This window comes from Salvelinus fontinalis, chromosome 33, assembly GCF_029448725.1.
Source record: "Salvelinus fontinalis isolate EN_2023a chromosome 33, ASM2944872v1, whole genome shotgun sequence".
NCBI classification, from domain to species: domain Eukaryota; kingdom Metazoa; phylum Chordata; class Actinopteri; order Salmoniformes; family Salmonidae; genus Salvelinus; species Salvelinus fontinalis.
Window position 1 is genome coordinate 35,728,274 of NC_074697.1, and position 22,389 is coordinate 35,750,662.

Genomic DNA, 22,389 nt, shown 5'->3' on the forward strand with positions numbered 1-22,389 from the left:
ACCTTCTACCCAGAACACATTGCTCCCACTATGGCATGTGGTTGCCAATGGAAGCTGTAGGTACTGAGTTGTGTGTACTGTCTAGTACTGTGTGTGTGTGCATGTGTGTGCATTTGCTCTCTGCCTTTGTTCCAGAGCCAATAACATGGACGTGGGGCTTGCTGCAGTCTTAGCATCATGTCAGTCCAGGTTAGCGTCAGTGTGGAGGGTCCCGGGATGGGAATGGTTAACTGAAGCATGTTAATAGGGAAAGGGTTGTCTCTTCCATACTAACACTTGGATGACTCTGCAGGCTGAGAGGGGAGGAAATGGGGAGAAAGGGGGGAGGATCTAGGCGAATTGTCAGTGCACCCCTCTCGTCCCTCTACGCCCCTCCTCGGAGGCACGGCTGAGTTGGGATTTGCTTGCATTGTCAACTAACGCATTGACCCATCACTTTGATGATTATTGATAGTGACAGCAGTATCTCTCTTTTTCTCTCCTCTTCCTCTCTCTCTCATCTCTCCCCTCTCTCTGTCTCCCTCTCTCTCTGTTCATTCTCTCCTCCCCTTCTCCTCTCCCTTTCTCTGTCTCTCTGTCTACCCTCTCCCCCTCTATTGCTGTCTCTCCCCTTCTCTCCCCCTCTCTATTGCTGTCTCTCCCCTTCTCTCCCCCTCTATATCGCTGTCTCTCCCCTTCTCTCCCCCTCTATATCGCTGTCTCTCCCCTTCCCTCCCCCTCTCTATTGCTGTCTCTCCCCTTCTCTCCCCCTCTATATCGCTGTCTCTCCCCTTCTCTCCCCCTCTATATCGCTGTCTCTCCCCTTCCCTCCCCCTCTATATCGCTGTCTCTCCCCTTCCCTCCCCCTCTATATCGCTGTCTCTCCCCTTCCCTCCCCCTCTCTATTGCTGTCTCTCCCCTTCCCTCCCCCTCTATATCGCTGTCTCTCCCCTTCCCTCCCCCTCTATATCGCTGTCTCTCCCCTTCTCTCCCCCTCTATATCGCTGTCTCTCCCCTTCCCTCCCCCTCTATATCGCTGTCTCTCCCCTTCTCTCCCCCTCTATATCGCTGTCTCTCCCCTTCTCTATATCGCTGTCTCTCCCCTTCCCTCCCCCTCTATATCGCTGTCTCTCCCCTTCCCTCCCCCTCTATATCGCTGTCTCTCCCCTTCCCTCCCCCTCTATATCGCTGTCTCTCCCCTTCCCTCCCCCTCTATATCGCTGTCTCTCCCCTTCCCTCCCCCTCTATATCGCTGTCTCTCCCCTTCTCTCCCCCTCTATATCGCTGTCTCTCCCCTTCTCTATAACGCTGTCTCTCCCCTTCCCTCCCCCTCTATATCGCTGTCTCTCCCCTTCCCTCCCCCTCTATATCGCTGTCTCTCCCCTTCCCTCCCCCTCTATATCGCTGTCTCTCCCCTTCCCTCCCCCTCTATATCGCTGTCTCTCCCCTTCCCTCCCCCTCTATATCGCTGTCTCTCTCCTGCTCTCCCCCTCTCTCTCCCGCTCTATCACTGCCCCCCCTCTCTCTCTCCCTCTCTATCGCTCTCTCTCTCTCCTCCCGCTCTCCTCAGGCGATGGAGCAGCAGATTCTGATTGTTGGACAGACTCCGTCTCAGTTGCTCATCGAGCCACATCCTCCTCGCAGCTCGGCCATGCACCTGGTGAGACACACAGCATGCTGGAAAAATTATTTCCACTGCGTCTCTGTCTATCTGTGTGCGTGCGCGTGTGTGTGTCCATGCAAGTGTGTCTCTGCATTCTAGTGTGTGTGTTTGTATGTTGTGTTTTTGGTGTGCGTGGTAGTCCCATCTCTCCATGGTGAGAGAGAGAAGATGTTGTCAGTAGGTTTCTCTATGCTTTCTTTTCTACCATGTTCTCCACTCCTTGTACCCACTCCACATTTCAACTCTCATGTATGTCTGTATTCAAGCAGGCTGCAAGAACCAGGACTAAAAAGTAGAAATGTGCAATGAAAGCATCAGAAGTCAACACAGACAATACATTTACATTTTAAAAGCATTTTCATCATTAAATATCAAAACCATAACAATACCATTGCCTTACTCAGTACCAGAAAAAAACTGCTACCAACAGATTTCCCATTAAATGAGCAGTTGATGTGTCTGCTGTGTAGAGCAGAGGAAAGTGTGCCCCCTGCTGGCCTAGTTCTACCACAGCAGTCAGCTGCTGTCTGAGGTCTTGTTGGTTTAGTCCTTTTTACTATCCACATACAGTCAACTAAACTGAGGGCCACGTTTTCGTAGTGCCAAAGAATTGTGCAAAAATTATCTAAATTATTTAGCACTAGGAAAATGTTGCCCTGACTGTGTTTGCAAGTGAAGATACATGCACATGGATGGACAACCCTTGTCCCTGATGTTTCATGTACTAACCATCTGACATATAAAACAGCTCCATCTCATGTTTCTAACCCCTGTCTGTCTTTCTGTGTGTCTGCCTGTATGTCTATGTGTACAGTATGGCTCTTCTCCCTTCTTCCTCCTCTCCCCCTCTTCCTCCCCCTTCCCCTCCTCATCATCCTCCCTTCTCCTCCCTACCCCCCCTTTCTCCTCCTTCCTGTCCTCATCCTGCCTCCTGTCCTCCTCCTCCGTCATTATCCCCTTCCTCTTCCTCCTCCTCCCCCTCCTCTTCCTCCTCCCTTCCCTCCTCTTCTCCCCTCCTCCTCCTCCTCCCTCCCATCCTCTTCCTCCTTCCTCCCTCCCTCCCCTCCTTTTCCCTCCTTTTCCTATTCCCCCTCATCCTCCCTCCTGTCCTCCTCCCTACCCTCTCCCCTCCTCCTCTTCCTCCTCCCCCCTCCTCTCCTCTCCCCTCCCTCCTCCACCATGTACATGCAGCTCCTCTGTGTCTGAACCCTGTTTTACCTCCACACTAATTACCTCTCTCCATTCTGTCCCCTTCTCTCTCATCCTCCTCCATCCCACCATCCTCCACCCTCCACACTCCTTGTCTTCTTCTCTCTTCTACTCAATAGTGTTTCCTTCCCCAGAGTCCTCTGATGTTTAAGGACCAGATGCAGCAGGATGTGATCATGGTGTTGAAGTTTCCCTCCAACTCCCCGGTGACCCACGTAGCAGCCAACACCCTGCCACACCTCTCTGTCCCTGCCGCTGTCACCGTCACCTGTAGCCGACTGTTCGCTGTCAACCGCTGGCACAACACCGTCGGTGAGGGGACTACACACACACAGACGCCAGAAAACACAGGCCAGAACACACATACACACACACACACACACTCACAGGCCAGAACACACATACACACACACACTCACAGGCCAGAACACACATACACACACACACTCACAGGCCAGAACACACACACACACACACACTCACAGGCCAGAACACACATATACACACACACTCACAGGCCAAAACACACATGCTCTTGTAAAATGAATTGCGTTCTCCACCACACGTGCTACCTACCACAGCAGTGGCGCTGTAAAACCCCTCCATACCAACCAGGGCTAGTATATGCACTACAGCTGTTCAGGTCTGTAGCAGCCTGGGTCTGTAGCACAGCACAGCCTGGGCCTGGGTCTGTAGCACAGCACAGCCTGGGCCTGGGTCTGTAGCACAGCACAGCCTGGGTCTGGAGCACAGCCTGGGTCTGGAGCACAGCCTGGGTCTGGAGCACAGCCTGGGTCTGGAGCACAGCCTGGGCGTGGGTCTGTAGCACAGCACAGCCTGGGCCTGGGTCTGTAGCACAGCAAAGCCTGGGCCTGGGTCTGTAGCAGCCTGGGTCTGGAGCACAGCCTGGGTCTGGAGCACAGCCTGGGTCTGGAGCACAGCCTGGGTCTGGACAAACCAGAGTTAGCCAGCACCATCTCCACAGTCCCTAATTGTACCTGATTCCCTATATAGTCCACTTCATTTGACCAGTGCCTTACCACTGCATCATATCACCCACTCTGCTACACCCCTTGGTCAGGTGAAGAGAGTCTGAGTGTTTCCACATGTTGGTCCTCAGGCATGTGTGAACAACATTACCCACCAACACTCCAAGGAACACACACACACGCAGGTGCACAAACACATACACATATACGCACACACTAACGCAAACACACACACACACACACACACACATACACACTTCTCGGAAACCAAACTCACCTCAGGGTCAAGGGTCACTGCAAAGCTTACTGGGAAATTAGGCTGCGACTGCACCACATTCTCCTCACACTTCCACATCTGTCACCGGAGCACACACTCATTACACACACACGCACACACACACACACCGAGTTGAGTACCTGAGTGGAGCCTTACATTCTGTCGTTAATGACCACAGCTGCAGCTCCAATGTTATTCTGTTGGAGAGAAGAAAAGTGTTCTGGGTTCCAACAATAATGAGCAGAATAATAAGGGCTTCATATTCCCAGCATGCTGCTGTGTTTCTGCCCTCCAGTCTCCCTCCAGGGGATCATAGCTCTACTCAGCCTGACAGTCAGGAACTGAAATCAATAAGCTTCATGGAAACCTTCATGAACCAACCTCTGACCATGGAGCAGGTGCTCAGGGTGTGTGTGTGTATGTATGTGTGTGTGTGTGTGTGTGTGTGTGTGTGTGTGTGTGTGTGTGTGTGTGTGTGTGTGTGTGTGTGTGTGTGTGTGTGTGTGTGTGTGTGTGTGTGTGTGTGTGTGTGTGTGTGTGTGTGTGTGTGTGTGTGCACACGCATGTGTGATATATACGTGTGTGTGTGTGTTTCCAGGTTTGAGAGGAGCGCCAGGTTACTCCCTGGAACAGGCTCATCACCTGCCCATAGAGATGGACCCTCTGATTGGTGAGTGTAACCCTGAGGCCAGACCATTGTACTGAATACTAACTAAGTTATCCCTCTGATTGGTGAGTGTAACCCTGAGGCCAGGCCAGACCATTGTACTGAATACTAACTAAGTTATCCCTCTGATTGGTGAGTGTAACCCTGAGGCCAGGCCAGACCATTGTACTGAATACTAACTAAGTTATCCCTCTGATTGGTGAGTGTAACCCTGAGGCCAGGCCAGACCATTGTACTGAATACTAACTAAGTTATCCCTCTGATTGGTGAGTGTAACCCTGAGGCCAGGCCAGACCATTGTACTGAATACTAACTAAGTTATCCCTCTGTGTGTGTGTGTGTGTGTTTGTGTGTGTGTAGCCAACAACACCGGGAGTAACAAGCGTCAGATCACAGACTTGGTTGATCAGAGCATCCAGATCAACACACACTGCTTCGTGGTTACCGCCGACAACCGCTACATCCTGGTCTGTGGCTTCTGGGACAAGAGCTTCAGAGTCTACTCTACTGAGACAGGTAATACTAACTACCATGGTACTACTACTATAGTACCACCATAATACTACTACTATACTACTATACTACACATAGGTTTATATCATAATACTGTCTCTGTGCTGCAGGTAAGCTGACCCAGATAGTGTTTGGCCACTGGGACGTGGTGACGTGTCTGGCCAGGTCAGAGAGCTACATCGGGGGAGACTGCTACATCGTGTCAGGGTCCAGAGATGCTACACTGCTACTGTGGTACTGGAGCGGACGACACCACATCATAGGAGACAACCCCAACAACAGTAAGTCAGAACACAAACCCGAACGATGCTGGCCAATTGTGCGCCGCACTATGGGACTCCCAATCACGGCCGATTGTGATACAGCCTGGAATCGAACCAGAGTCTGTCTAAGACTGAGATGCAGTGCCACATGGGAAGAGAAGAAGCTCTTCATATCAGCTCAAATTAATTAGACCATAGTGGAGCTGGGGTTTATAAAGGTAGATTATTATATTAAAAGTCTTTGATCAGCAGTGAAACTCCAGGTTTCCATTCTGGTATTGAATGATGGACAGAGACAAGGAGCAAGGCTGGTGCCAGAACGAAGCAGTTGGACGGGCATTTGATTTCTCTATGCGGGCCCGTTTATTTTTCAAATGTTGTTAATGTGTGTTATAACAAAGACCATAGGTAGCTCGTGAGTTTCAAGTTTGTTGAAGCTAACAATTTATTCTACTATTTCTACCAATCTGCATGCCAGTTATTTTAATTTGCTATGCACATTTTCATGGAACACTTTCACTTTAATAATAACGTTTTCGTTTCTCAAAATAATTTTCATTTGGTTAATCATAAAAGTCTGAATTAATATAATAAAAATGTCAAGGTAAAAATGCAACTAATGCAAGAGCACCAGTCTCTGCCATATGGACACATCATACACCGTGATCCATTGGTGGCTAAAGAAATTAGAGCATGGAACTCAGAGATAGACTATAGCCAATGCAGCAGTAGGCCAATAACTTCCATCGTCAACTAAGTAAAATACAAACGGCTGAAGTTGACAAATATAAACAGTAGAATTGTTTTTTTTTCAATCGCATTAATCTTTCCACTCTGACTGTCTGCCTCCCTTTCTATCTGTCTCGATTTGAGCTATCACTAGTTAAGTGCAACATTGTGTCAACTTAGTAGGTTACGTGCTCAGCCGTTCTCCCCCTCAACGCTATCAGGACAGAGAAACCACACACATGCTCATTGTTCACATGGAGGACTCCAAACAAAAGACAATGAAAAAATTGGCAAAACTCCCATTGGTTATGAAATAAACCAAAACTTGTTTCTCACAAGTGTAGCAGGTTGTGAACTCTGCAAACAATGTTTCCACTCTGAGAATGAGAACGGTAAATTACTGTAATACATGCATTAACAGAAATGTATGTAACCAAATAAAAGGGATTAATAGAAGATTTACTAGGCCTTCTGGTTACATAAGACATTGATTTAAAAAAAAAATAAAGAATCAAAACAATTCACACAATGAACAATGTGCAAGAATTGACAGGAGACAGCGGAGCACATTCTGGAGAGTTGAGTGCCTGTATTCTGGAGAGAGAGACGCCCATGTCTTCACCACACACCTCTCCGCTTCTTAAAAAGAAAATAAGCTAATGATCCTCTGTGTCTAAGTCATGCTCTATGGTAAAGTATTTTTGAATGATTTTATTTAGTACTGTGCATGAACTGGGTTCACATGGGGCTGTGGTTGAGGTGAGGGTTTTCTCATTATCTTCACTGAAGCTAATTAAGAATTTCAGATTGGTTTGTTCCAATTAGTAGAGGGGGCCACGGCACGGTACTACAGGAGAAAACACTCCAATGGTACTCTCACACACACACATACACACACATACACACACGCATACACACACACACACATACACATACACACACACATACACACACACATACACATACACGCCGCTTTCTGTACTGTGCACCTTCCCTAACAAAGGAATGTTACTTCTATAGAGAGAACTTCTACTATTCATATTCCATATCAATCAAACCAGGTTGTTTGATATCAGATATCCATCACATTTCTGAGTGAACATTTAAAGGAAAATTACACCCCAAAACGACCTTTTTGTATTAGTTTCATTAGTCCATTGTTGACACAGTCTCAAGATGTTTTGCTTATCAGCAATCAAGTTTTCAAGATATGTAACTTTCAAAACACAGAAATCCTCATATGATGCAAAACTCAGCATCATGTGATGCAAAACGCATCAAATGGGAATGATTTCTGTATTCTGTATCTTGAAAACTTGATTGTTGACAAGCAGAACATTTTGGGACTATGCTAACAATGGACTAATGAAACTAATACAAAAAGATAGTTTTTGGGTGGAGTTTTCCTTTAACATTTTTGGGATAGGGGGCAGAATTTTCACTTTTGGATGAATAGCGTGCTCAGAGTGAACTGCCTCCTACTCTGTCCCAGATGCTAATATATGCATATTATTATTAACATTGGATAGAAAACACTCTGAAGTTTCTAAAACTGTTTGAATGAGGTCTGTGAGTATAACAGAACTCATATGGCAGGCGCGATCCTGAGAAAAATCCAACCAGGAAGTGGGATATCTGAGATTGGTCGATTTTCAACTCAGTCCCTACTATTGAATGCACAGTAGGATATGGATCTGTTTGCACTTCCTACGGCTTCCACTAGATGTCAACCGTCTTTAGAAACTTGAATGAGGCTTCTACTGTGTTGTGGGGCTGAATAAGAGGGGAATGAGTCAGGTTACTGGCAGAGAGCAATTTCCTGGTCACGTGCATTTCACATGATAGCGACCTGGGTTCCATTGCTTCTCTACACACAAAGGAATTCTCCGGAACGTTGGAACGTTATTGAATATTTATGATAACAACATCCTAAAGATTGATTCTATACTTAGTTTGACAAGTTTATTCAACCTTTAATATAACTTTTTGAAGTTTTCGTCCGACGTTCGCCTGGACCTGGATATGTGTACTAAACGTGCTAAAGAGAGTAGCTACTTGGACATAACAACAAAACAACAATTTATTGGGAAACAACAATTTATTGTGGAACTAGGATTCCTGGGAGTGCATTCTGATGAAGATCATCAAAGGTAAGGGAATATTTATAATGTCATTTCGTATTTCTGTTGACTCCAACATGGCGGATAATTTTATTTTCTTTCTGAGCGCCGTCTCAGATTATTGCATGGTTTGCTTTTTCCGTAAAGTTTTTTTGAAATCTGACACAGCGGTTGCATTAAGAACAAGTGTATCTTTAATTCTATGTAAAACATGTATCTTTCATCAAAGTTTATGATGAGTATTTCTGTTATTTGATGTGGCTCTCTGCAATTTCTCCAGATATTTTGGAGGCATTTCTGAACATGGCGCCAATGTAAACTGAGATTTTTGAAAATAAATATGCACATTATCGAACAAAACATACATGTATTGTGTAACATGATGTCCTATGAGTGTCATCTGATGAAGATCATCAAAGGTTGGTGATTAATTTGATCTCTATTTCTGCTTTTTGTGACTCCTATCTTTGGCTGGAAAAATGGCTGTGTGTTTTTTTGACTTGGTGGTGATCTAACATAATCATATGTTGTGCTTTCGCTGTAAAGCATTTTTGAAATCAGACACGATGGGTAGATTAACAAGATTTGTATCTTTCATTTGGTGTATTGGACTCGTTAATGTGTGAAAGTTACATATTTAAAAAAAATATTTTTGAATTTCCCGCGCTGCCTTTTCAGCGGAATGTTGTCGAGGGGTTCCGCTAGCGGAACGCATGTCCTAGACAGGTTTTAAGCTGCTCATTTCTATAGATGAAACACATAGTAGTCTTCAGTAGCTATATATTAGCTATTTAGTTGTATGATTTATAAAGCAATTAATCATTATCAGTTATGATACAATTTTAAGATTAAAGTTAATACTTTTTATCAGATTTCAGTGCACAGTGCTCTAGAGGCTGTAGAAATTAAAAGTTAGGAGAGTATTATATTTGACAATGTTGATGTTGTAAACCGCAGCAGGGAGAGAACAGTGCCCTCTAGTGTTGCAACTACATCGGCCTGCATCTGTCCTAAAACCTGGGGCCTCATTTATCAAAAGTGCATGCGCACACAAAAGACTCTAAACCTTGCGTGCACCAGTTTTCCTGTGAAGGTTGCTATTTATAAATGTTGAACTTGATGGGAAAGTTTGCCTATCCACACAAATCTCAGACCATGATCATGCATAACATCTAGTGGTTAATCAACTGTATTGCAAGCAAATATTGTTATTTTGAAGAAAATTGAGGTGTTTGATGCGGAGAAATTGTTATAATGGTAGGCTACTAAAAACATTAAAACAGGCCTAATTATAACAAATGCATTTGCCATTGGTAAGGAGATCACATAGCAGCATGTAGACTGATGTGTTTATTTTACTTTTATTATACGGTGCATTCGGACGGTATTCAGACCCCTTGCCATTTTCTACATTTTGTCACGTTAAAATCCTCATCAATCTACACACAATACCCCACAATGACGAAGTGAAAACAGGTATTTATGCATTTTTGCAAATGTTTAAAAAAATGTAAACAGATACCTTATTTACATAAGTATTCAGACCCTTTTCTTTGAGACTCGAAATTGAGCTCAGGTGCATCCTGTTTCCATTGATCATCCTTGAGATGTTTCTACAACTTGATTGGAGTACAACTGTGGTAAATTCAATTGATTGGACATGATTTGGAAAAGCATCCACCTGTCTATATAAGGTCCCACCGTTGACAGTGCATGTCAGAGCAAAAACCAAGCCATGAGGTCGAAGGACTTGTCCGTAGAGCTCCGAGACAGGATTTTGTCGAGGCACAGATCTGGGGAAGGATACCAAAAAATGTCTGCAGCATTGAAGGTCCCCAAGAACACAGTGGCCTCCATCATTCTTAATTGAAAGAAGTTTGGAACAACCAAGACTCTTCCTAGAGCTGACCGCATGGCCAAACTGAGCAATCGGAGGAGAAGGGCCTTGGTCAGGGAGGTCACCAAGAACCCAATGGTCACTCTGACAGAGCTCCAGAGTTCCTCTGTGGAGATGGGAGAACCTTCCAGAAGGACAACCATCACTGCAGCACTCCACCAATCAGGCCTCTATGGTAGAGTGTCCAGATGGAAGCCACTCCTCAGTAAAAGGCACATGACAGCCCGCTTGGAGTTTGCCAAAAGGCACCTAAAGACTCTCAGACCATGAGAAACAAGATTCTTTGCTCTGATGAAACCAAGATTGAACTCTTTGGCCTGAATGCCAAGCGTCACGTCTGGAGGAAACCTGGCACCATCACTACGGTGAAGCATGGTGGTGGCAGCATCATGCTGTGGGGGTGTTTTTCAGCGGTAGGGACTGGGAGACTAGTCAGGATCGAGGGAAAGATGAACAGAGCAAAGTACCGAGAGATCCTTGATGAAAGCCTGCTCCAGAGTGCTCAGGACCTCAGACTGGGGCGAAGATGCACCTTCCCAACAGGACAGCGACTCTAAGCACACAGCCAAGACAACGCAGGAGTGGCTTCGGGACAAGTCTCTGAATGTCCTTGAGTGGCCCAGCCAAAGCCCGGACTTCAACAGAATCGAACATCTCTGGAGAGACCTGAAAATAGCTGTAGATAGATCCTCTCAAGCTCCCCATCCAACCTGACAGAGCTTGAGAGGATCTGCAGAGAAGAATGGGAGAAACTCCCGAAATACAGGTGTGCCACGTTTGTAGTGTCATACCCAAGAAGACTCGAGGATGTAATCGCTGCCAAGGTGCTTCAACAAAGTACTGAGTTAAGGGTCTGGGTACTTCTGTAAATGTGATATTTATTTTATACTTTTGCAAAAAAATCTATGCTTTGTCATAATGGGGTTTTGTGTGTAGGTTGATGCGGGGGAAAAAACGATTTAATCAATTTTAGATTAAGGCTGTAACGAAACAAAATGTGTCAAAAGTCAAGGGGTCTGAATACTTTCCATATGAACTGTATAGGCCTAAATCATAATCATATTACAGGACATGTATCTCCATTTCTGACATGACTGGTTTATTTCCGGAACTGTAACGGCAGTCCTCCTCCTCTTCATCTTCGGAAGAGGAGGAGTATTGAGGGAACCAAGGCGCAGCGTAGAGAACAGACATATTTATTGAACAAAACACGAACTTGATTAAACTAACAAAAACAACAAACGGTGTAGACAGACCTAGACGACGTACTTACATAAAACAAGAAAACGCACGAATAGGAACATAAGCTACACAAACCGAACAAACCGTAAACAGTCCCGTGTGGTGTACAAACACAGACACGGAAGACAATCACCCACAACGAACACTGTGACAACGCCTACCTAAATATGACTCTTAATTAGAGGAACGCCAAACACCTGCCTCTAATTAAGAGCCATACCAGGCAACCCAAAAACCAACACAGAAACAGAAAACATAGAATGCCCACCCAACCTCACGTCCTGACCAACTAAACATATAACAAATTAACAGAAATAGGTCAGGAACGTGACAGGAACACAACAAATACAAATACTGCTTTGCGATAGGAGCGCAATATCATAGTCCATTTAAATTCAGAGCCTATACCAAGGCAGGAGATAGAAACACAAACGTCTATTGATAAACAAAGTATTGTACAACTTTTCCCCTATAAAGTGTGCTACAGCATTTACTTTTATACTGTTTGAATAAATCAAACGTGTAGAATGACCTGCCAGTGTTTGGCAGTCGCTATAGGCGGGATGCATTTTTAGTTTTTTTTTTTAAGTAACTGAAAAAGAAAAAAACATTCTGCCCATACCTCTACAAAAATGTGATCGTATTTGCCATTGCGCTTTCTTTTAGAAAGTGTCATGAGTCATGACCCAGTTCCAACATATCCAAATCATACAGCAAATGAGGTTGTTTACCAGGTGGGGTTGTAACACACTGTAATGGAGACGCAGGGAGTCAGGAAGGAGGTGCAGTTGGGGAGTTTAATGTAATGGAACTCATAACGATACAAAAACAAGGAATGAGTCTGAACATGGAAGCAGAGACAATAACACCTGATGGGAAATAACAACTAAGTGCTACAGTATAAATAGGGGGAGTAATCAGGGAAATGATAAGGTCCAGATGTGCGTAATGAAGGGTTGCCAGGACCGGTGGTTAGTAAACAGGCAAAGTCGAACGCCGGAGGGGAGGAGTCAGAGTAGTGGTGACACGCACGTTCGAGAGCTCACAAATATAGTATAGCTCTGATTTAACAATGAAAACATGCATATATTTTGCATATGACAGTTTGATAAATCACAATAATTAGTTGCACAAACAAATCCCAGAATCTCCACATCTGCCAGAATTTAGGGTGGAATGTACATATTTAAATGAGGCCCCTGATCATTAAAATAACTTCCAGCTCAATCCCCCTCTGCCTCTCAGGCCCAGCTCGGCCCAAACACTGAAATGTAAGGCAGTGTGGGGAGGTAGGTGTGGGGTGGTTGTGTCGTGTCGGCTGGCTGGCTGGCTGGCTGAGGGGGGTTGGGGGCGAGGGGGCGGGTTCAGTGCTAGCTGATTGAATCTTTTGTAGGGCAGGTGAGCTGGATGAGTCGTGGTCTCTGGAGGCTTTCTTTGACACATGTCCCATCAGCCACCTCACCGCTGTCCTAGGACTGACATGTCTGCTCTGGTCCTACTCTCTAAGGGACTGGAGAGGAGAGAAGGATGAGAGAAGAAGAAAGAGGGGGTGAGAGGAAAGAGGGGGTGAGAGGAGAGAGGGGTGAAAGAGAGGAGAGGAGAGGAGAGGAGAGGAGAGGAGAGGAGAGGAGAGGAGAGGAGAGGATGAGAAGGGGAAAGACTCCAGGTGTCCAAGACCTCCCCTCTTTAACCTCTCCCCCAGCCATCATCAATCATGGGACAGTGTGAGGGGAGGGGAGTTGGGGAAGAGGGTGATCTGTCGTCACAACATTTAAATGACAATTAACCAGGACCTTGCTGGCAGCAGCTGGGTGGGAGTCACTCTCACCATGACTGTGGTCAGTTATTTATCAACATAACAACACATATGCTCAGTCAGTTCTTAGTTCATTACATTATTTTCAGTTGCTCCTTATAAGTGCATCCTCCAGTCAAGTGCACTCTGTTGCAACAAGCTCAAGCCGTTGTGTGTTGTTATTAATAAAACCCAACTGTTGTGTTCCAGGTGACTACCCGGCACCGCGAGCTGTGCTGACCGGTCATGACCATGAGGTGGTGTGTGTCTCTGTGTGTGCCGAGCTGGGACTGGTCATCAGTGGAGCCAAAGGTCAGCAGAGACAGCTTGAGTCTTCTATTCCCTGTGTAGTGCACTTCTTTTGACCAGGGCCCAAGGGCTCTGGTCCAAAGCAGTGGTGTAAAGTACTTAAGTAAAAATACTTTAAAGTAGTACTCAAGCAGTTTTTTGGGGTATCTGTACTTTACTTTACTATTCATATTTTTGACTACTTTTACTTTTACTTCACTACATTCCTGAAGAAAATAATGTACTTTTTACTCCATACATTTTCCCTGACACTCAAAAGTACTCGTTACATTTTGAATGATTAGCAGGACAGGAAAAGGGTCCAATTCACGTATTTATCAAGGGAACATCCCTGATCATCCCTACTGCCTCTGATCTGGGGGACTCACTAAACAGAGAACATCCCTGGTCATCCCTACTGCCTCTGATCTGGGGGACTCACTGAACAGAGAACATCCCTGGTCATCCCTACTGCTTCTGATCTGGGGGACTCACTGAACAGAGAACATCCCTGGTCATCCCTACTGCCTCTGATCTGGGGGACTCACTAAACAGAGAACATCCCTGGTCATCCCTACTGCCTCTGATCTGGGGGACTCACTAAACAGAGATCATCCCTGTCCATCCCTACTGCCTCTGATCTGGGGGACTCACTGAACAGAGAACATCCCTGGTCATCCCTACTGCTTCTGATCTGGGGGACTCACTGAACAGAGAACATCCCTGTTCATCCCTACTGCCTCTGATCTGGGGGACTCACTGAACAGAGCACATCCCTGGTCATCCCTACTGCCTCTGATCTGGGGGACTCACTGAACAGAGAACATCCCTGTTCATCCCGACTGCCTCTGATCTGGGGGACTCACTGAACAGAGAACATCCCTGGTCATCCCTACTGCCTCTGATCTGGGGGACTCACTGAACAGAGAACATCCCTGGTCATCCCTACTGCCTCTGATCTGGGAAACTCACTAAACAGAGAACATCCCTGGTCATCCCTACTGCCTCTGATCTGGGGGACTCACTGAACAGAGAACATCCCTGGTCATCCCTACTGCCTCTGATCTGGGGGACTCACTGAACACAAATGCTTCGTTTGTAAATAATGTCGGCGCGTTGTAGTGTGCCCCTGGCTATTTAAAAAAACATGAAAATTGTGCCGTCTGGTTTGCTTAATATAAGCAATTTGAAATTATTTATGCTTGTACTTTTACTTTTGATACTTAAGTATATTTATAACCAAATACTTTTAGACTTTTACTCAAGTAGTATTTTACTGGGTCTTTCACTTTTACTTGAGTCATTTTCTATTAAGTAATCTTTACTTTTCCTCAAGTATGACAATTGGGTACTTTTTCCACCAATGGTCCAAAGTAGAGTACTACAGTTTAATCTCAATCTAATAATAATAATTCATCTTGTATATAAAGTGCTTTTCTCACACCCAAGGCACTATAGAAAATAAGTACTATAAAATCGAAGTCACAGTATTTAAAAAACATAACTATACAGAACTGTCAAAGAGGTGAACCAGAGCTGGGAAATCAGCTTCCTGGGCATTTCTGTCATCAGCTGGCTCTGAGAACAGACTATCTCACTCTTCAGCTAGGATCACAATGGATATAGTCATAGCTATTAGCTGTGGTACATGCCTCTGGTAAGGTGATGGTAATGGTTATGGTATGTGAGTTGGCTGATAGGACTGTAATGTTACATGCCACAGTACATAGATATCTTAGTTAGGTGTGGAATGTTGAGTAACATCCTTGAAATAGTGTGTGCATGTGTCCATGCATCCATGCGTGTTAGTGTGTAACTCTATCTTGCTCTCCCTCCAGAGGGTCCGTGTCTGGTCCACACTATAACAGGGGACCTGCTGCGGGCCCTGGAGGGCCCAGATAACTGCATGTGTCCCCGCCTCATATCTGTGTCCAGCGAGGGCCACTGTATCATCTGCTACGAGAGAGGACGTTTCTGTAACTTCAGCATCAACGGAAAACTCCTGGCTCAGATGGAGGTCAACGACTCAACACGGGTAAGACCACAGATACAGTATGTGCCTAGTGAAAGTCTACACACGCCTTGCACAGTCTTCACATTTTACAGTCTTAAAATGACATTTCAAAACGGGATTCAGTGGGGGGGTCTACTGATCTCCAGAACCTACTCCACATTTTCAAAGTGAAAGAGAATTATAGAACATTCACCAAATTAATAATAATAATAATATATATGTTATTAAAGTATCTTGATTGCATATGTCTTCACACCCCATGGTGGAAGCACCTTTGCCAGCCATTATAGCCGTGAATAATTTTGAATAAGATTCTACCAACTTTGCATATAGGGCAATATATATATCTATATACAGTATATTATTTTTTATTTGTTTATTGCTCAAGCTCAGTCAATTTGTTTGGGAATCATTGATGGACAGCAATATTCAAACCTAGTGTACTACATAGCGACTAGGGTCTAAATGTCTAAAGTAGTTTACTACATAGGGCCTAGGCTGTCATTTGAGGTAGATGTTATGATTATTTATTTATTTATTTAAATGTAATTCATTATTATGATGTGCTCCCTAGGCCATTATGCTGAGTAGTGACGGTCAGAACCTGGTGACAGGAGGAGACAACGGGGTGGTGGAGGTGTGGCAGGCCTGTGACTTCAAACAGCTCTACATCTACCCAGGCTGTGATGCTGGTGTCCGAGCCATGGACCTCTCTCACGACCAGAGGTTAGTCCTGTTTGTCCTCCTAGTCAGGTTTCCTCTAATACAGGATCAATTGTGTGTGTGTGTGTGTGTGTGTGTGTGTGTGTGTGTGTGTGTGTGTGTGTGTGTGTGTGTGTGTGTGTGTGTGTGTGTGTGTGTGTGTGTGTGTGTGTGTGTGTGTGTGTGTGTGTGTGTGTGTGTGTGTGTGTGTGTGTGTGTAGAGCAGTATGTAGGCTGTAGAACACTGAAAGGGCCTGTGTGTTTCATGCTTGTCAGGGTACATTTGGGGGAATGGAACGTTCGCAGTTCAGTGAGCTTTGTTTTCTTTAAATAGAACCAGTTGCCATAGAGACAACGAAATTGCAGTGAAAGGTCCTGAAAGCGCACTTACCTTGGAGCAATACACAAGCGTCACTTTCCTCACACACACACCAAACACATACACACTCACTCACACATGCAAACACACCCACCTATTGTTTGATGTTAGTAAAGTAGATTCATGTTTGGGAAATAACTAATAAATGACAATAAGCTAATATAATTATTAATGGGTCATATAGAGGTACATTGTGTATGTATACACTGTATTGTGTCTGCCCCCCTTCCAGGACTCTCATCACTGGCATGGCATCCGGCAGCATTGTGGCGTTCAACATCGACTTCAACCGGTGGCACTACGAGCACCAGAACAGATACTGAGGGTTACAGAGACAGAGAGGCAGTACAACATGGCTGCTGGTTTGGAGGACACCTGGACACTACTGTTAACTACTGTTAACCAACTATACAGGTTAACTGCTGTTAACTACCTATACAAGTTAACTAGGGTTAACTAACTACTTGTATAAGTGTTAACTAACCATACAGGTCAACTACAAGTTAACTAACTAACCATACAGGTTAACTAACTAACTAACCATAAGCTCTTAACCAGGTTAGTAATACAGTGGGACCTGAATAATGACTGTATAAAATAAATTATTCAAATACTGAGCTATATTATATGCTCCAAAAAAAATGACAATTATATTATTTTATACTAATACAATTGCTTAGAGAAAGATATTTTGTTTATCAAGTAAAACATTTTTTTCTCAAAAAGGTAGGGTTCAAAATTATTGACATCCCTAAATATTCTTATAAATTCAGTAGTCAAAAGTTTAGTATTTGGTCCCATATTCCTAGCCATTAATGATTACGTCAAGCTTGGGATTCTACAAACTTGTTGGATGCATTTGCAGTTTGTTTTGGTTGTGTTTCAGATTATTTTGTGCCCAATAGAAATGAATGGTAAATGATGCATTCTGTCATTTTGGGTTCACTTTAATTGTAAATAAGAATAGAATATGTTTCTAAACTCTTCGTAATTAATGTGGATATCACCATGATTACAGATAATCCTGAATGAATCGTGAATAATGATGAAAGTTACAGAGGGTCAAAGATCGTACCATTACCAATAACAGGGGAGGTACGCATGTCTGGGGTTATGATTTTTGACCTTCTGTGATAATCTGAAGTAGATGTCTTCTGATAGATTACATAAAATCCTTGAAAGATACCAAAATTCTGTTGGTTATTGGTAAACTTCAAAAGTTTCCAGTAATACCCTCCCTTTGCAACCCTACCCCTACATTTTTTGAGAGAAAAAATATGTATGTATTACTTGTCAAACAAAATCCTTTTCTCTGAGCAATTATATTAGTATCAAATAAAATATTTTTTTTTATCATACAATATAGCTCAGTATTTGAATTTTTTATTTTATACAGTAAATATTGCTAATCTTTATCAAGGGTGTCAATAATTTTGGATCCCACCGTATATCGTAATGCCTAGAAAGAGACAGGTTAAAATATGAGTAATATAAGAAGAAACTCTTCAACTGATGAGCTAAGAAGAAGAGCTCAGTCATAGCGCTACAGTGACAGTTTCAACACTGATAAAAAATAATGAATGTACGGTTTTATTCAACTGGTCATATTTAAAACTGTGAAAAATACAAATAAACAAACCTACAGTTAATAACATTTATACAACATTTGTATGTCAAATACATATCAAACTTGGGACACTTTTCTAGGAAAAAAGTAAAAACTATTGTATATAAGGATGATGTAAAGAGTTGATTTCCAGAAAAGATTTGAAAAGAACAAGACGTCTCCATTTAGTCTCCATTTTGACAGTTGAACCATAATTCTCTGTTCCAAACCGTGACCTGACTCTCTCACATCAAATCTTAGTTTGCTTCCCAAATGGTACCCTATTCCATTTATAGTGCACAACATTTGATCAGGACCCACATGGCTCTGGTCAAAAGGCACTATAAAGGGATTAGCGTGTCATTTGGGACACAGGTTTAGTTGGTTAGTAATAATAGCTGATAGTTGGTCTCCCATCATGGAAAACAGTAGTCTATCAATGTACTTGTCAAAAATGACAATTTGTTCTATGTTCATGTGATAGTGTGTTTAGATGTCTGTAAGGGCAGTTTCACAACTATACTTATTGTGCCAAATGTGTCCATTGTAATTTGTTTCTTAATCACGTTTCACATTATCAGCAGGAAGTAACAGACCTTGTAATGATTTCTGTACCATTTCTTGTTCTGTAACTATTTTATTTATATTTCAACAAAAGCAAGGGTTTAAAATTACTTTGATATACTTTTAAAGTCATTACCACAGGCTAGTCAGATTTAGCACTGAATTCTTTAGTCATCATTGTTTGTATTTCCAGATAATAGATTGATAAGGAAGACCGTGCGAGACGTCCGTTGTAGAAACACTGGATGATCACTAGCAATACCATGAGTTTGTTAAAGCCTGCAATCCAGACCTGTTTGGTACTAACATTCCACTCATTGTACTCCGTGTCATATGCCAAACATGACATGACGTTTGGCATGGCAAGTAATGGAAAGGGGTGGAATGTTAGCACAAACAGCCAGGCTAAGTGAGAGGTTGGGACATGTAGTTAACCTGACCAAGAACAGGCTATAGTCATCCAAAAATTATTCTTAACTATTTTGAATAAACAGAAAACACTATAACTTTGTTTCAGTGCAACAATGTAAAATATGCCACATGTGTGAGTTGACAGTAAGATGAAAAGGAAAAAAACAAATATCACAATATGCAAAGAGTTTGGGTTTCCATTGTAATGGTACAGACAGCAGCCTAGCTAAACCAGGGACACCGCATGCAGAGAGCCACAGTGGCTGGATGGAATATCTATCTTACTTTACTGGTTTGGTTCATAATACCCATCAATATGAATTTGACATACTGGGTTTATTTTGAATATTTGACATAAATCTTTGTGTAAGGAGGATTTTGGAGGATTTTGTTAAATAAATGCATTTTATTTGTATTGACATTGTTGCTTTAAAAAACACATCTTGATTTTGTGTCAAATATTTTCTTGATTTGTATGTAATATATTTTGTTGATTTAAGTATATCATGATTTTATAAGTAATTTGTATTTACATGTTGTTTTTTGTGTAGATTGCAATGTCTGAGGCATTTACCTTGTGTTTGTTTGGAGCTGTTATACATTAACTTATGACAATATATAAAGATTGATGAACAGTAACATTTTTTTATTGTTTTCCTTTTTGTTGTATTTATAATAAAAATAAATAAAGCAAGCTCTTATGCGACTGAATTTTCAAATGTTTATAGCAGTTTGAACACAACTAGTAATATGTTTTTCTAATATTCTGACATATAGAATTATAATCAGGCAAGTCAGTTAAGAACAAATTATTATTTACAATGACAGCCTAGGAACAGTGGGTTAACTGCCTTATTCAGGGGCAGAACGACAGATTTCTACCTTGTCAGCTCAGAGATTCGATCGTGCAACCTTCCGGTTACTAGTCCAACGCTCTAACCACTAGGCTACCTGCCGCCACAATAGAATATCTATATGTATATTACTCATATTTTAAACAACAAAGACTCAAATATAACCCCATGCACTTAAAAGGTATCTCAATAGTGGAAACTCAACATGCATGTGTTTGTTGTCTTATTACTATCTTCTAGATCTGGTACAGATTATCCTATACTGCCATCTACTGGCTGGATGCTGTTATTGCTGCGGCTGTGGTTGCTGTTTGTAAATCCCAGATTGTCCGACTGTACTCCCCCTGGAACGACTCAGCACAATGACCAGGCTCTCAGATTGAGGAAGTGGTTTATTCACAGGTTTGGCTTGGTGATGACCACTGTTAAAGGGTTGCTATACAGGAACAATGACCAGGCTCTCAGATTGAGGAAGTGGTTTATTCACAGGTTTGGCTTGGTGATGACCACTGTTAAAGGGTTGCTATACAGGAACAATGACCATTCACTACCATCATCAGGGAAAAAGACGTGCTACTGGTGATGAATCCCGATCAAATTGGCTTGACATGTAGTCACTAAATCTTACATTTCATTGGGTATCAATACATATTTTGCATAGCAACATACTTTCAATCTGTACTTTCGCCTTCTCTCACAACAGAAATTTGGACAATTACATTCAGCAGATAGATACACTTCCTCTGTTTCTATGATTAAAACTCGGTGTCCTAGAGGACAAGCAAGTGTTCAACACATCAATCATCTCATGCTTCTCTTGTGCTTTTTGCTTCTCTCTCTAGACCTGTCTGAATCACTGTGGTTCTCTCTCTAGATCTGTCTGAAACACTGTTCTTCTCTCTCTAGACCTGTCTGAATCACTGTGCTTCTCTCTCTAGATCTGTCTGAATCACTGTGCTTCTCTCTCTAGACCTGTCTGAAACACTGTTCTTCTCTCTCTAGACCTGTCTGAATCACTGTGCTTCTCTCTCTAGATCTGTCTGAATCACTGTGATTCTCTCTCTAGACCTGTCTGAATCACTGTGCTTCTCTCTCTAGATCTGTCTGAAACACTGTTCTTCTCTCTCTAGACCTGTCTGAATTACTGTGCTTCTCTCTCTAGACCTGTCTGAAACACTGTTCTTCTCTCTCTAGACCTGTCTGAATTACTGTGCTTCTCTCTCTAGACCTGTCTGAAACACTGTGCTTCTCTCTCTAGACCTGTCTGAATTACTGTGCTTCTCTCTCTAGACCTGTCTGAAACACTGTGCTTCTCTCTCTAGACCTGTCTGAATCCCTGTGCATCTCTCTCTAGACCTGTCTGAATTGCTGTGCTTGTCACGTTCCTGACCTATTTATGTTAGTTTTGTGTGTTAGTTGGTCAGGACGTGAGGTTGGGTGGGCATTCTATGTTATCTGTTTCTATGTTGGTTTTGGTTTGCCTGGTATGGCTCTTGATTAGAGGCAGGTGGTTTGCGTTTGCCTCTAATTAAGAGTCATATTTAGGTAGGGCATTCTCACTGTTTGTTTGTGGGTGATTGTCTCCTGTGTCCGTATGTTATGTACGTACCACATAGGACTGTAGCGTTTGTTTGTTTCGTTTTCGTTTCGATGTCGTCTGTTACCTGTACGTAAGTTTATGTTTAGTTATGTAAGTTTATGTTCAGGTCTCGTCAACGTCGTTTTGTTATTTTGTAGTTTTGCAAGTGTTTGTTTCGTTTCGTGTTGCCATCTTTATCGTTGTTTAATAAAGATGGCTTATTTCCCAAAGCCTGCGTTTTGGTCTTCAGATCCCTCTCTCCTCACCTCTTCCGAGGATGAGGAGAGCGTCACCCGTTACAGAATCACCCACCAACACGCTAAGACCAAGCGGCAAAGGGAAACTAAACGGAGTAAGGGACAGGAGAGAAAGGATTTCTGGACATGGGAGCAAATAATGAATGGAGAAGGTCCCTGGGCTAAGGCAGGAGAAAATCGCCGTCCCAAAGCTGAGCTGGAGGCACGGAGGAGAGCAGAGGCTACCGAGGAGAGGAACCGGAGCTATGAGGGAACGCGTCTGGCACGGAAGCCAAAAAAGCCCGTGAGTAATTCCCAAAAATTTCTTGGGGGGGGGCTAGGAGATAGTGGGCCAAGGGCAGGTAGGAGACCTGCGCCCACTTCCCAGGCTTACCGTGGAGAGCGGGAGTACG

General features: G+C 43.3%; 1 protein-coding gene across 4 annotated transcripts in view; it reads left to right on the forward strand.

The window, feature by feature from the left end:
• Window positions 1-20,026, forward strand: part of LOC129832130 (neurobeachin-like) — a 319,438-nt gene extending 299,412 nt beyond the window's left edge. For 2 of the 4 annotated variants that reach the window (XM_055895922.1, XM_055895924.1), the window contains 9 exons: window positions 1,550-1,639; window positions 2,971-3,163; window positions 4,716-4,787; window positions 5,145-5,300; window positions 5,408-5,578; window positions 13,554-13,655; window positions 15,470-15,666; window positions 16,220-16,371; window positions 16,959-20,026. In XM_055895922.1, the coding sequence (XP_055751897.1) occupies window positions 1,550-1,639; window positions 2,971-3,163; window positions 4,716-4,787; window positions 5,145-5,300; window positions 5,408-5,578; window positions 13,554-13,655; window positions 15,470-15,666; window positions 16,220-16,371; window positions 16,959-17,049 (1,224 nt within the window). In that variant the 3' untranslated portion in view covers window positions 17,050-20,026. The remainder of the gene's footprint in view (window positions 1-1,549; window positions 1,640-2,970; window positions 3,164-4,715; window positions 4,788-5,144; window positions 5,301-5,407; window positions 5,579-13,553; window positions 13,656-15,469; window positions 15,667-16,219; window positions 16,372-16,958) is intronic. The other 2 variants (XM_055895923.1, XM_055895925.1) reach the window with 1 other exon arrangement.
• The last annotated feature ends 2,363 nt before the right edge of the window (window positions 20,027-22,389 follow it).